This window comes from Salminus brasiliensis, chromosome 9 (assembly GCF_030463535.1).
Source record: "Salminus brasiliensis chromosome 9, fSalBra1.hap2, whole genome shotgun sequence".
In the NCBI taxonomy this organism is placed as follows: Eukaryota; Metazoa; Chordata; class Actinopteri; order Characiformes; family Bryconidae; genus Salminus; species Salminus brasiliensis.
In genome coordinates, this window is record NC_132886.1 from 34,835,783 (window position 1) to 34,850,762 (window position 14,980).

The 14,980-nt window shown below is 34.3% G+C and overlaps 1 protein-coding gene across 1 annotated transcript; it reads right to left on the reverse strand.

Annotated features, from left to right (window-relative positions):
• Positions 1 to 765: 765 nt before the first annotated feature.
• On the reverse strand, positions 766 to 7,298 carry trdc (T-cell receptor delta constant). Its single transcript, XM_072686943.1, has 4 exons — positions 7,250 to 7,298; positions 3,039 to 3,308; positions 2,117 to 2,194; positions 766 to 2,023 (listed from the first exon to the last, which is right to left on the reverse strand). Exons 2-4 carry the CDS (start codon positions 3,244 to 3,246, stop codon positions 1,914 to 1,916), a joined length of 396 nt encoding a protein of 131 aa, XP_072543044.1. The 5' UTR covers positions 3,247 to 3,308; positions 7,250 to 7,298; the 3' UTR covers positions 766 to 1,913.
• Positions 7,299 to 14,980: the final 7,682 nt, after the last annotated feature.

Sequence of the window (14,980 nt, forward strand, 5' to 3'; positions counted from 1 at the left end):
TCTTTATTATCATAAAACTCCTTGCTGAACAATCTAGCTTAAGACCAGCTTTTCCTAGGTGCTGGTTTAAAATTATGACCCTGATGGCCAAGATGGTCAAAAAGCTGGTCAACCAGGGGACAAAAACCCTTTGCTGGTATGACAGCTGCTTAAGCTGGTTGACCAGCCTAATTCTTGACCTGGATAGCATATGTTTTCATATGAGTTTGATGGGCTAGCTGGTCTATCAGCATGACCAACATGACCTGCTAAACCATTAAAACCACAAAATGAAAAAAAAATATTCTCTGCTGATCAAGAGCTAAGCTGGTCAACCAGCTAACCAGCCAAGCTCTTTTGTTCTTTTTCTCTTCATCCAGGAGCAGAAAGGGTTAAGGGTTTTGCTCAAGGACCCAGCAGTGGCAACTTAGGTAACCTGGTCAGCTTAGCAGAAATGGTGACATGACAGTTATATGACTTATGCATGACTACTTATGAAAGCATATGTTTATGGCATAGTTATGTCAATGTTATGTAGCAGGGTTTAAGTAAATTACTACCAACATTTTCACAGGTTGTCTTTACCAAATGTTCGGTAATAATTCTGAAGGGGCAGTGTTTGCAGCAGTTTGCTGTTGTTTGTTTCTCAGTGGTAAACTGCATGTTCACTTCTTGGAAACCAAGATGTGCAACAGATCTTTATCTGAGAGTGAGGTTTTCACTGTGCCTCATGCAGCTTACATGCTGTTAAACCTGTGGTTAACACACCCACTCAGAAAACTGCACTCTTTTAGCAGGCTGTATTTTATTATTGCAGTATTTGATTCTTAACATTAAACAATTCTCAACATTAAATGCACACTAAATGCACACTGGATTTCATGTAAAATGCAAACAAACACTCTATAGAACACTCAAAACTCATAAGCACAGCATTTTGACAGTAGGTTTTCCATATTGAACAAATAATCAAAACTATTTGACTATTTGATTTTATATTGAACAATTTTTTCAGATGTTTTGCTCAACGTGTCATTATGGGAACAAAATCTTTTTGTTGGGATTCATTTTATTTCCTAGTTAATTATTTCATTCATTTAACATTATGTTATAAATAAATGTTATTCAGCTTTCTCATCCATTTTATATCAAACTTTGTTCATCATCCTGGACAGATATGATTTTTCTATTCTTAGTTTCCTAATGATTATTTAAAGGCTGCAAAGATGCACAGGGCTGACATTTAAGCATTTTTTTTACTTGTACTGTATCCTTATGTTTTTTAAGTATGTTTTTATACATACATATTTGAACAGAGAGCCCAAGTATTTGAACAGCAGGGTATAAACTATTTTGCAAAGCCTCAAATGTACCTATACTACTAAATACTACTAAAACAAATCATGCATGAATGTCACTACTGAATATCTAATCTTCAGTTAAAATGATAAACAGATTTCATAAACATCTTAAAACAATATGCACATAAACATTGATATTTAGGGATGCACAGTGATATCAGAAACATATGAGAAAAGATTTGTTTAGATTTGACTAAGATTTCAGACCACTGTTTTGTACCATAAATACAAAATTTGATGATGTATTTATTGTACACTGAGGAACAGAAAAAATGTGTATTTAGAAAAAATGAATATTACATTTCTCTGTATTGGTAATCTAGGTAGAGTTAGTTTCAATCTTATAAATATTTATACACTGGCATCGGCAGATACTGTATCTTCATGTAAAATATCAGATATCAGCATTAACCCACAATTCCCGTATTGGTGCATCCATAAACTGATATGCTATAAAAATTCTACCAGCATTGTTTTCTTCCAGTTGTACTGATTAAGCTCACTGGATATCAGCAATATTAGATTAATCAGAATCCTGATAGGTGGTTACAGACATTTTAATGTCTTTCTGCTTTAGACAAGAAAAGCTTTAATGGTCATCATCACATTTACCGCAACAGCTTTTGCCAGGAGAAGCCGAAGGCCTGTCACAAGCAAAGACATGGCATTTCCCTTAGGGTCACCTGCAAGAAAGACATTATGCAAAGAAATAGATTTAAAAAATTGCATTATGTGCCGCTCTGAAACTTGTCATGGATGACTATGAACATACTTACCAAATGGTTTAATAACATTGGTCTGATTAATGGAGTTGCTGGGGGGGTCACACTTAGATGGGGCTTCTGTTTTATTACCTAAAAAAAGAATAAACATTCAGAACACATAGAGCTTCTCTTCACCCTGCAGTAACAAGGATTAATTGAGTGTTAATTGATTCTAACTAAACGGTCGCAATAAATATATCATCTGACTATTTTAATTTCCACATGGCTAATAGACTAGATCAAATCCAGGAAAGGAAGTTTTAGTAAAGTATTTGGACACAGCACAAGCTTACCTCGATATACAAACAAACCATAGATTTACTGACTGAAATATGATCCCAGCAGAGCCACTGCTCATATAACCTTTAAAAATAGAAAGTAGTTTCCAAAAATCCCTTAATCACCATTTGTGTTGCACACACAGGAATTTGACCCCATCCATGCTGTGATCACACACATATACACACAAGTGAGCACACACGCAGTAAGTAACACTGGAGGTGCCTGGGTGGTGGGCAGCCATAGATGCGGTGCCTGGGGTGCAGTTGGGGGTTAGGTAGTTTGCTCAAGAGCATTTCAGCCGCATCCTGTTGGTTCAGAGAATTACACCGGCCTTCCAGTCATGAGATCGCTTCTATGATCTTCTGGCCACAGTTAAAGCAAGTTATTTAATAGTCGATTAGCTGGTGACATCATTACACATGTTTCTCGCACTAACTAGAAGCGGTTTGGGACACCACAGATTAATCGCCAAGGTTTTACTGCTGCTGTTACTTTTTACAGTAGTAATTCCCTCAGTGTGGATGCAGTCAAAATATACACACTGAGCAGCTGTCATTAGCAGAGACATGAAACATGTTCATGTAACATTCAACATGGTCTGCTTGCGGATGAAGTCCCGCCCTTCAACAAAAAAAGCCACAGAGTTTCTTACTTTTTGCACCATTAATCTTAGAAATTGGCACAGCCTCTTCTCCCTGCAGCTGGCATTTTTCAATGCTCTCAGTGGAATATCCAGCGAAGTAATAGGTGCTTCCTTTGGAGAGTACGGAATTATTGACATCATATGGAACAGTGTTGCCATTCGGCAAAGTCAGAATCATTTTCCCATTTTTAGGATAGAATCCTGCAGCCAGACACATATTTGGCCCACTGGGAGTAGACAGGACTGACAGAAAAGGGCTGGTTTTAGGCGTATCATACTCTGGAAGAGAGAAAAGAAAAAAAGAAATATAAACATATTTGTCTCTGTTTATGCATGCTCTCTTATTTAATGTTTTATCATTCTAATGTAATAAAGAGTAAACCAGAGGAGACCTATACAGTTTCAGTGGACACCAATAGCAAATTAAGATTAAACAAATGTGTTAAAAATGTACTTAATAAATAAATAATAAAGAGATGTTATTTCATGTTAATGTGTTGATATATGCATGCTGCAGAGACAAATCTTCATCACATTTGCTGACCACTGTAATAAAAAAACTTTTATTTTAAGGAATCTTTATCTTTTCATTAGGTTACAATGGTTAAACATTAGTATTAAATATTAACAGTTAATCTGGATTTACAACCAAGCCTGTTATACCAGAAAGGCCCACATGCATGTTATTGTTTTCATAAGTGCATGGCCAGTTTAAAAGATCCATGTGGGCAGGAGCTGCTTCTGGTTTCTTTACCTCCTGCCTCTAGAAGTACATGTATGCCATTCTAAGCTTTCTGGTATAAAACAGGCTTGTGGACAGGAGCTGATTTTGGTTTTAAAAGTGCTTCACTCTACACAACTTTGCTTACATGGAACAAAAGAAAAATAAAATGGACTAAAGGAGGCATTTCACTTGCCTGGTCTCAAGTAAATGTCCATCTCCTCCTCACATTGAGATCAAATCTGACTGAAGTAACTATACATTATAGACTTTGCAATAAAGCACAATACCCACCAAAGATTAGTATAGTTTATTTACTAAAACTTAATGAAATAACTGCAACTGTCAGTGAGACCAAAAAGTCCAAAATAATTCGACCAAATCATTTTTTAGTTATGACAATTACAACAAAGAAGAAATTCTGCTCCATTTCAAATTAAATATTCAAATGCAAGCACATTTGTGGCACTGACACCGCACCATATTAAAGCATAGAAAGGTCAGAGGTACTTTGAGTCTCTTGAAAAAGTTCGGATTCAGATGACTCTCTCTTAGATCTGATCTCCGGATGATGCATAAACACTGTCATTAAATCAGAAAGGTAACCCACCACCAAATAGTAGAAAAAATGGAAATATTTTAAACACTCTTCTTTTCACTAAAGTGTGATGCGGATAATATGTATGAGAAATGGACATGTTTGAGAAATTCCAATCTGGATTCAGAACCAATCACAGCACAGAGACAGCCCTAGTGAAGATTACAAATGATCTCCTTCTTGCCTCTGATCAAGGCTATGTATCTTTATTAGCCCTACTAGACCTTAGTGCAGCCTTTGATACAATAGATCGTACTATATTACTAGAAAGACTAGAGAAAATGGTTGGAATCACAGGAACAGCCCTATCGTGGTTCAAATCATATCTAACTGAACGCTATCAATTTGTAAAGATAAAAGATTTATCTTCAAATTACACAGAAGTAAGATATGGAGTTCCACAAGGTTCAATTTTAGGACCGCTATTATTTACATTATACATGTTACCACTGGGCTCAGTTATAAGCAGACATGGCGTTTTTTGTTTTTTTTTCATTTTTATGCAGATGACACACAGCTCTATATATCAGCCAAACCTGATAATAAATTTAGATTACAGAAAATGGAAGACTGTAAAGGATATTAAACTCTGGATGTCACATAACTTCCTTCTCCTTTACAGTGACAAAACCGAGGTTCTCCTTTTAGGTCCAAAAGACACTAGAAATAAACTATCAGACTTAAAGTTAGACTTGGCAGATGCTTCCATTATTCCTGGTTTAGCAGCTAAGAATCTTGCCGTCATATTCGATTTAGATTTATCATTTGAGCAGCATATAGCCAATATTAGTAGAACAGCCTTTATGCAGCTTAGATACATTGCCAAACCCTCCTACCACTGCTACTTGTTTAATGTTAAAACCTAAATGGACCTAAATAGATGGGTAACTATCTGCCACTATTAATATCGCAACTATTAACTATCTGCTGTACCTGGTTTGGTAATTTATCAATAATGTTTAAATAGTTCTGACCAGAGGAGGATGGGTCCCCCTTGTGAGTCTTGGTTCCTCCCAAGGTTTCTTCCTCCAGCTCTGAGAGAGTTTTTCCTTGCCACTGTCGCTGTTGGTTTGCTCACTGGGGTTCTTTGATCCTTCATGTCTTACGTTATTTCTTATTTTTCTCTCTGTCTTTTATTAATTACTAATTATGTAAAGCTGCTTTGTGACAACAACAGTTGTAAAAAGTGCTATACAAATAAATCTGACTTGACTTGGCTATTGAAACTTCTTAGACTGGATAACAATAATGGAACTATTTGGTGCTATCTAGGATAAAATTTTACTATCTACATTAATTTCCATCAATGTGAAGTACCAATTAATCAGATAAAGAACCAATTAAACATTTTCTTTGAGTTGGTTCTATACCACATGCAACCTTAACTACAAAAATGCTACAAATATTTAATTCTGTACAAAAGTTAAATATGTTTATGTTTATGTTTTCATTTGTAAGACTGGAGTACAAATTAATGTAGGGCATGATAAAAAACCTAATTGAACTAAAATAATGTTTTGCACAATAGAATTTATTACTCAGATATATTAAAGATGTCTTGCCTGATTTTTTGTAACAGTTGAATTGCTAGTTATTATACAAATACAATCAGCACATGAGAAAATTTAACAATTCAATATAATAATTTCTAATACTTCCAAATAAAGCAGTTATATCCGACATTAAGTAATTAGGGAAAAAGAAGCCCAGCCACATGTAAAAAAAAAAAAAAGTAGTTAAGGTAGTTAACAGGGGGATTTTTAAATTTATAAGATGTAAACAAAAACATTTAAAGCAGTTTGATGTAAAATGTGCCTTTCTAGAGAAACTTCCAGAGACAGAATTGTTTACAATGATGCTGAGGGGGAAATATTCCTCTAAAAACTCAATGACCCTACACATACCTACTCAAATTGTTAGTAGTTTTATTGTATTTTAAGTATTATTGTCTAAAGTACGTATACTTTTTTATTTATTTTCTTAATTAAATGTTTTTTTTCTATCTTACATTATAATCTGTGTTAAATTCACTTATTGTCATTTACAAATGTATAAAATGTTAAGTGAAAAGGTGTTTGCATAAGAAATTCCTCTATTTATGCTATTGTAATAGAACAGCAATGTGAGCAACATTTTAATTTTTACATTTTGCTTAAGTTACACTTCACAGGTGCATATTGTTGCTGTCACAAAAAACTTAAACAAAAAAAAAAACAAAACAATTTTTTTTATATTTTTTTTCACTTTTTGATGAATCTAGTTGTTTTTTATGTTGTTTCAAGATAAATAGACAAAGAGATATGGTCTAAGATTACATGAAAACTTAGAAAACATTTATTCAAAGTAAAAAAGTTTCTTCCTGTAAAGTTGCAATTTTTGAGATGTTTTATTTGAACTGTGTAACTTACTTACTGCTAACTTGTATACCTCTTTTTACCTTGGATAACCTTAGATATCAAATGTATATTAACATTTTTCTATTAACATTAACATGCAATTTTTTTTTGCAATTATAACAGACATTAATGTTACATAAGGTTAAAGAATTGCATATGCTTACTTACTTAGTGTGAGGCAAATTTACATTAACGTGTTAGAGTTTACAGTGTACAAAACCCCAAAGGAATTATATATTTTGTGTTTATGCAGAAGTTCTACTTTTTAAATCAGAGTCTATTCTTTCTATTAAAAAACAACAACAAACAAACAAACAAACATAAAATTCAACTCCTATTTGAAGCTAATCATGTAGTTTAGCCTAGAATTAGCAGAGCTGAGCAAGAACAACTAGGAGACATGTTTCAAGTACCATGTTACAAATGAAGTTATGACAGCAAACATACACAAAATCTAACATTCTTTCAGTCTGCTGTCAATGAATAAATGCAAAAAACTACTTACTTGGTAGAACATGAAGAGATATTGGTTTTCCAAAAGTCAGAGCTTCAGTGGCAGCACTGCTATTGTAACCCTTACAAATACTCTTTGACTCATGATTACCTCGGCCACGAAAAGGACCCTCACAGCTAACACTAATAGTATTATACAAGAATACAAAAACATACCCCTGAGTGCAGTATAGTTAAGAAAGTAAATATTTTTAAGCTTTTATCAGAAAATGTCATCCTATAATACCTACATTTATAGATACTTCATTAGGCAAACAAAGCTTCTAGTCTAGTTGTTTTTACAACATTTTAGCTAACAAAGTGCATGGTTAAACTAGTAAGGTAATCATATTTCAAATTATATTGAGCAATTTTACTTACTTGGTGTGACGGTGAGTTTGATGGGTTTTCCAAATGTTAGCTCAGCAGACACATCATTTAAGCCTTTTACAATATCCCTGAGCAATGACCATGGTCATTGTGTCCATGACAGGACATTTCTTACTGATAGTGGAATTAGTCTTTGAATGTCTAGTGAGAAAACTGAAGTCCTTTATTACTTGTAGATGCCTCATGTCTCAGTTTCATGCATTCCACATGCAAGCATGAACATTTAGCTATTATTAAAAGGGGAAAAAACATATTTTAAAAAACAAAAAGGCAAAAACAAAGATTCAGAAAAGGATTTCCAGCTGTTCTTCCAAAGATTTGGGCTCTGCACTCATTTGGTCCTCCTCAAAATATAGAAAAACAATGTTTTGATTTTTTGTACAGCTCTAAATGGAAGATGAAGCACCGTGGTAGTCCAATCCACCATGATAAACGTTAGTACAAAAATACCAGGATGGTTTAGTCAAATTGTCAGGTCATGCCAAATTGTTTGTTCAAAGGACTTTTGCATTTCCATCATTTAAAAAAAATGTTTTAAAATCAATCGACCTGAGAAAGATTCCATTGCAATATAAAAAGTAAATCAGGAGCAATTTGCTAGTAATGTCTACAATAACTTAGAATAATTAAGACAAAGCAATAGAATGCAGCAGATGCAGCAGGTTTTTGTACAAGGCTGATAGGGAAATGAACCACTGTGGTACCCCAGTCCCACAGTGACAAAACGTTAAACAAATACCCTCCCCCTACATATATGTGCCAAGTGTAAAGAAAAAATACACAACAGCTGTGTTATTTAAAATATGTAATGTGTAATTATAGTATCACCCTCATAAAAAGAAATTATAGAACAACAATGTGCAATAATAGTGCAATAATGTTGGATAAACAACATTGCTCTAAAACTGTATATTTCATTTCTGTTAATAGAACTACATTAATATCCCATGTTACATATCATGAATTACAACATGAATGGAATCAATTAACATTTTCAAAAACATTTTGCATTTAAGCTCAGACTCTGAGAGTGGTTGACTAGCTGAATATTCAAAGTGTTTTCACTTGCATAAGACTTTGCTAGTCCACTGATCATATTTATTTTGTTGTTTTGTCATATTATTTTTTTAAACATAACCATTCCATAAAGGTAACAATCAGTTCTCTTAATTTCATAAATTATTCCTTTAATTTATCAATCCTTCACATCAATTTGATAAAATAAATAAAATAGAGGTTTGCACTGAGATATTTAAATTCTGCACACAGTGTAAAAATGTAAGTGGGTGGATTGTATTCACATTTAAACAGTCCAATAACAACATAAACATATACAGTGAATCAGAGTTTATGTTCTATCATGTTCTGATTTTACACCGTGAACATACAGCTGAAGAGCAGAGTCTCTAGTTCTTTTTCATTTGGCAAACATTGCTCATTTGGTTCTTATTGACATTAGACTTCTGTTCAATTTATTTTCTGCTGGTTAAAAACACAAATGTGAACAGAATGATAAAATTAAAATATGTATTTATTTCCAGTGGAAATGAGTGAGGTGCAAAAAGTTGTGCACTCCACCTAGACACTACATGATGACCCCACTGCAACCATCTAGTATATAATACCACATTGCAAAAATACTTTACACAAGTGACCACAGAAGTGCATGTACGTTGGTAGAATAAGTATTCTGGTCCACTCTTCCACATAGATCTTCTCCAGATCTTTTAGGTTTTAGGACTGTCGCTGGGCAACATTGAGTTTCATGCTTCTTACGGAGCCACTCCTTTGTTGCCTTGGCTGTGTATATCGGGTCATTGTCATGCTGGAGGAACTAGCCACAACCCATCTTCAATGCTCTTACTGAAGGAAGGAGGTAATTGGCCAAAATCTCACCATACATGACCCTATCCATCCTCCTTTTAATACGGTACAGTCGTCCTGTCCCATTTGCAGAAAAGCACCGTCAAAGTATAATGTTTCCACCCCCATGCTTCATGGATTGGACAGTGTTCTTGTGGTCGTACTCATCCTTTTTCATCCTCCAAACACAGTGAGTAGAGTTGATACCAAAAAGCTCTATTTTGGTCTCATCTGACCACATGACCTTCTCCCATGCCTCCTCTGGATTATGTAGATTAAATACAGGTGATTCTCTGGAATTTTTTTATTCCATCTCTCACAGTTGAAGTGTACAAAATGACAAAAACCTTATTATTCTTTGTAGGTGTGAAAACTTGCAACATCGGCAGTGTATCAAATACTTTTTTCCCCACTGTACATGTACAGGTAAACATAACCCACATCCCGCATTTTGAGTGGGAAATTGCCTGAAGACAGGCATTATAGTTTTTGTTGAGGTCTCATGTTGGATTAGATCATTGTGCTCCCGTAAGTACACAGCAAAATACACTGAAGCAAAAACCGTTCAAAAGAATTAGCATGAGAGAGAAAGATAAGCCAACTCTGGTTTCCTCACAGGAAGTGGGTGAGATGCCACAACCCCGATCACATACACACATAAACAGACACACACAGTATACCATTTTCTGCAATGCATCCTGCCGTAAAGGGTTCAGTGTGTAATTCTCAAGTAAACCATAGCAAATTACACTGATTACACACAGATGACATAATATTGAATTTCTGAGCAACCAGACTGGCAGTTTAAGTATAAAATGTTTTGCCTGTATACGTACAGGTACAGTCAAGTATTTGTACTTCTGATATTTTACAAAGAAATTGGATGCACAGATGCACCTGACCACAACACAATTGAACAGTGTTTCACTTACAGAAAGTAAATCAGAAAAGACCCAGAAAGGCAGAAAGACACACAAACAGGCAGCTATGAAAGGACCCTGCAAAAAAAAAAAAAAAACAAGTGGTGAAATGATAATCTCAGTTGGTAAAACTCAGCATTGGTGATATCCCTGGGTTCCAATGACTGCTAAGGATTTGCATCTAAGTATTAAGTATATTAAGTATACTTTCAAAAAAATATATGGTAAAACTTTCTTTGAGTCTAGTATCTATAATGCATTATAACTGCATTATAATAAGTAAACATCTTTAAGGCATTAATAGGCTTTAATAAGGCTATAATGTTAGACATTAGACATTTGTAACTGTACATAAGTGTTCATTATTACACACATAACATATAAGAGCTCTTGAATAGTGGTGAGACCAGCATCATAAATCTTAATAGAAACTGTTTTGTTAATTCTCATAATGCTTTATAAAGGTTCACAGTGATGACCCCATTCTCACACATACTCTCTAATGACTTTGTAAGTACACATAACATTTAATATACATTTACAAGTGCCCCTTACACACTACAGGTAAAGTGATGCAAATTAGCAACTTATAAATCACTATAAATGCTCTTCACAGACACCAGTAGGATTGCCATATATATCAATAACTAAACAGAAGAGTACAAATATCAGATGTTGAACGTTGAGCATGGGTCTATTTATTGTCAAATGTACATAGTTCATAAAAAGCAACATGTATGTATAAACATTTTCTTAAGTTATTCTAAGTGCTATTCTAAGAGACATTTTGTCAAACTCAAATACATTTTGAATGTAAAAAAAATAAATTAACTTTGATCATTTAGGACAATTTGCCTTTAAAAAAAAACTAAAAAAAAAAAAAACATACTACATGCCAATATCAATATCAATCTAAATAGACCGTTTTCTACATTGTGTTTTAGCAGTAAAAAAGCTAGACAGACATCATGTGTTCAGGGCCACAAAATTCAGAATGCTGATCAAAACTATTTTACTAATTCTTAGTACCCATTTCTTTGCCAGGCAGAGCCTACACGTCCACGGTTATACTGTAAAAAGTATGGAAAATAAATTGTTATTCTGCATTACACAATACAACACTTTGAACAAAGGATAAATATTAGTGGTGTCAATCAATTAAAAAGATAATCAGATTAACAATATTATGTGATTAATTGCAATTAATCACACCGGTACTTCTTAATACTAAAGTTTTTATAGTGAATATTCAAAGAGATATAAATAGGGAATGTAAAAAATGTAAAATTAACTTATATTTATATTAGTGGTGTCAATTAAAAAACTAGTATATACTTGTATATTTGAGGGGAGATAATAAAAAAAAATTGTGGCACTAGAATAAATAATGCACGACAAATTCAATAGAGGATTTTTTTATTATTATTATTATTGCAACGTCTCAGCTTGGTTGTACGGAATTAGAATTGGTTAATGGAGAGCATACCCACTTCCTATCCCCGCCGTTATATCAGAAAATAACTGCAAACCGCTAGAGGGGGCCCGCGAGTCATCGATGAATGGGGGTGAAACTGCTAAAAACTCAAATTAAAAATAGTAATTAACCACTTGACCAGGATATGTCTCTGATTTAAGAAAGTAGAATGGTGTATTGTGCTATTTCCTGTATTTCAATTTTTCCTATAGTAAACGGGGTTTAGGCAGTAAGGGCGCTAGCATTACTGCTACTATGAGCTGACTGGTTGGTGAGCTGATGCTGGAGTGCCCTCTGGTGGTCAAACCAACCCGAAAGAGATCTCAAGTGGGTATCCTCTCTATTAGAGATTCTCTGAAGTGATTTAAATTGGTTTCCAGATTAATCGTGTGCGTTAACGCGTTAACCTTATCATCCATGATAAAATATAAATAGAGCTAATTGTTTATTAGGTGTACCTACCTTGTACTTAAACTTTTGAGCAACACCTATTATTTACAGGTATTCTGTAATTGTAAAACTGCAATGTGCTACAGTATGATAAATGGAGCTGATGAGATTAACACAGCTATTTAACCTTGGTGATCACTGTGTTGTGACTGTATTGCCATGAGGGAGTTTTTCCCTTGCCACTGTCGCCGCTGGCTTGCTCTGTCTATGTATGTTATGTATTTCTTGGTACTGTATTTATCTTTGTTCGGATTTAGATTTTGCTTATTATTAATGTATTCATGTACAGCTGTTTTGTGACAACCCCGGTTGTAAAAAGCGCATGCAGATCATGCAGAGAATAAAGACACATGGCAGGGGCACAAAAAATGTCAACATTAAAAAAAAAAAACATTTTAATATAAATAGTCTTTTCTATATATATATTTTTATTGCAGACACTTATGACACTTTAAATTATCAATAACAACTATGTGTGTGTGTGTATATATATATATATATATAGAGAGAGAGAGAGAGAGAGAGAGAGAGAAATTTAAACATCCTCTTATGGATCTCATGCTTGTGCTAATTTAATTTAATGCATTATGTGTTGCGTTATTGTTTACTTACAGAAGTAACGTCATTAGATAGCAAATGAAAATGTGCTCTGTCCTTAAAAATAAACCACATTTTCACATCTTTTTTTTATCTTTTTTTTTTCCATTTTATCTTCTAGACAGTCATTGGCTGCTGAAGTTAAGGCCCGCCCACCAAGCCCATTGATTGGAAAAGGGTCGTCCGGCAAACACAGGTAAGCTGTGTGCTTGTTTTCACGGTTTCACTGTTTTAACGAGTAATGCACAGTTCGTCGTAGAGGCTTAGAGTCAGACTACTAACTGGTTAATCTAGGTAGCTCAAACGATTTGTAAAATATTCTCAGAAAGGTCTTGTTCTGACGATGTTCTAACGTAGCACATTTATACATGGCTCTCTGCATAAAACGAGGGAGGATGTTCTGGTTGTGCAGATGGTCTTTTTTAGAAAATATTGGGGCTGTATTTGTTAAAATTGTCATGTCACTTTTAACATTTGGATTCCGTACTACATCTGACAAATGTCCACACCAAGTTTGAAGTAGACCTGTTATGGAAAAGTTGAGTTTTGGAAAAATAACCACCTGGTGGGATATTGTAATTATTACAGAATGCTTATTGAACTGATCTCTTAGGTTTGTAAAGATTAATGAGGTTATTTCACTCTTTCAAACATGGATAACTTATCATATGGCTGACCAGAGCTATTTAAAGACACTACAATATCTCAAGTATATATTTAATGTATATATATGAAGTTGGAATAAATGTTAATCATATGTTTAAGCTTGCAAAATATGCATGCATTGATAACAGTCTGAATTTCCAAAGCTACATTTTCATCGCTTTAAACCTGGTGTTGACTCTTAGGATATTGTAGTATAGAACCTAGTTGAAATAAGTCATCAGAGTTTTAATAAACATAAGCTCAGTTTAATAAACATGCATTGAGAATTAGGTAATACAACAAGGTGGTTATCTTTCTCAAATTACAATAGATCTACTTTAAACTTGGAGTGAACACTTATCTGATATTCTAGAAAAGAGTGGAGTTGGAATAATGGATATACTATAAAATTAGTGGTGCCTTAGTGGTGGTTAGTGCTCTAACAACACAGAAAGCTGAAGAGGAAGGTGTACCTTCTATAGAAGTTGAAGTATTGGATGCTCTAAATTTAAAATAAATAAGACAAGTTGTTGAAATTGGTAGAAATGGATCTGTCAGTCCCATGCATGTGAATTTTACAGAAGAACTGTAAAGTGTGCTTTACAGACCACATACAGCAATGTGACTGATGACCATCTGGATCAACTTATCGCTGGCATTAAACAAATAATACCTGAGAGGGGTTCTCAAATGATAAAAGACAAACTTTGGGCTCCTGGGCATTTCATCTCTTAGACCAAAACAGTTAGGTGATTTCACCTAAACAGACACAGTAACCCTGATCATTTTCCAATCACAGAACAGGAAATGATTCTGTCAATGCTGGGAAGTAGCTCTCTAGGACCAGAACACACCTCACATAAGCCATGACCATTTTCTCTTTTTACAGATATGGAAGAGTCATATTTGGAGTTATTGATGGCTTCTAACAGAAGGCAATTCAATTAAAGCTCAGTCAGTTTTTTTTTAAATAAAAAAAAGCATTAAAGCACTGTATTTCATCTGTAGTCCTGGGCACCCTCTACATTACATAGTTGCAATATAGTTGCAGTTCAGCTCTCCTTTACAAATTAGGTTTGTTAGCAAAATATTTTAAAGCTGTTGAACCTGTGTTTCTTAATCCTGGTCCATGGGACCCCTTGCCCTGCTCATTTTAACGGATTGCCTTCTTTAACACACCAACTGCAGCTCTGAAGGGGTTTGTTATTAAGCTGCTTAGTTTAAATCAGGTGTATTGGAAGCAGAAAAAATGTGCAGGGCAGAGGATTCCCAGAACCAGGATTAAGAAACACTGCAATAAACAAATGAAACAAGAACAATTAAACGCCACAGCTAAAACAATCGAGTCACATTATTATGAGTATTCTTTGTAAATCTACTCTTTGTGAATGTTATCAGCTGCATT

Coding starts and splice junctions, on each gene's coding strand:
- trdc (XM_072686943.1), bottom strand. CDS start 3,246: ATGTGTCTGGCTGCAGGATTCTATCCTAAAAATGGGAAAATGATTCTG. Junction 2,195..3,038: donor TAAGATTAATGGTGCAAAAA/GTAAGAAACTCT, acceptor TTCTTTTTTTAG/GTAATAAAACAGAAGCCCCA. Junction 2,024..2,116: donor CAATGTTATTAAACCATTTG/GTAAGTATGTTC, acceptor TCTTTCTTGCAG/GTGACCCTAAGGGAAATGCC.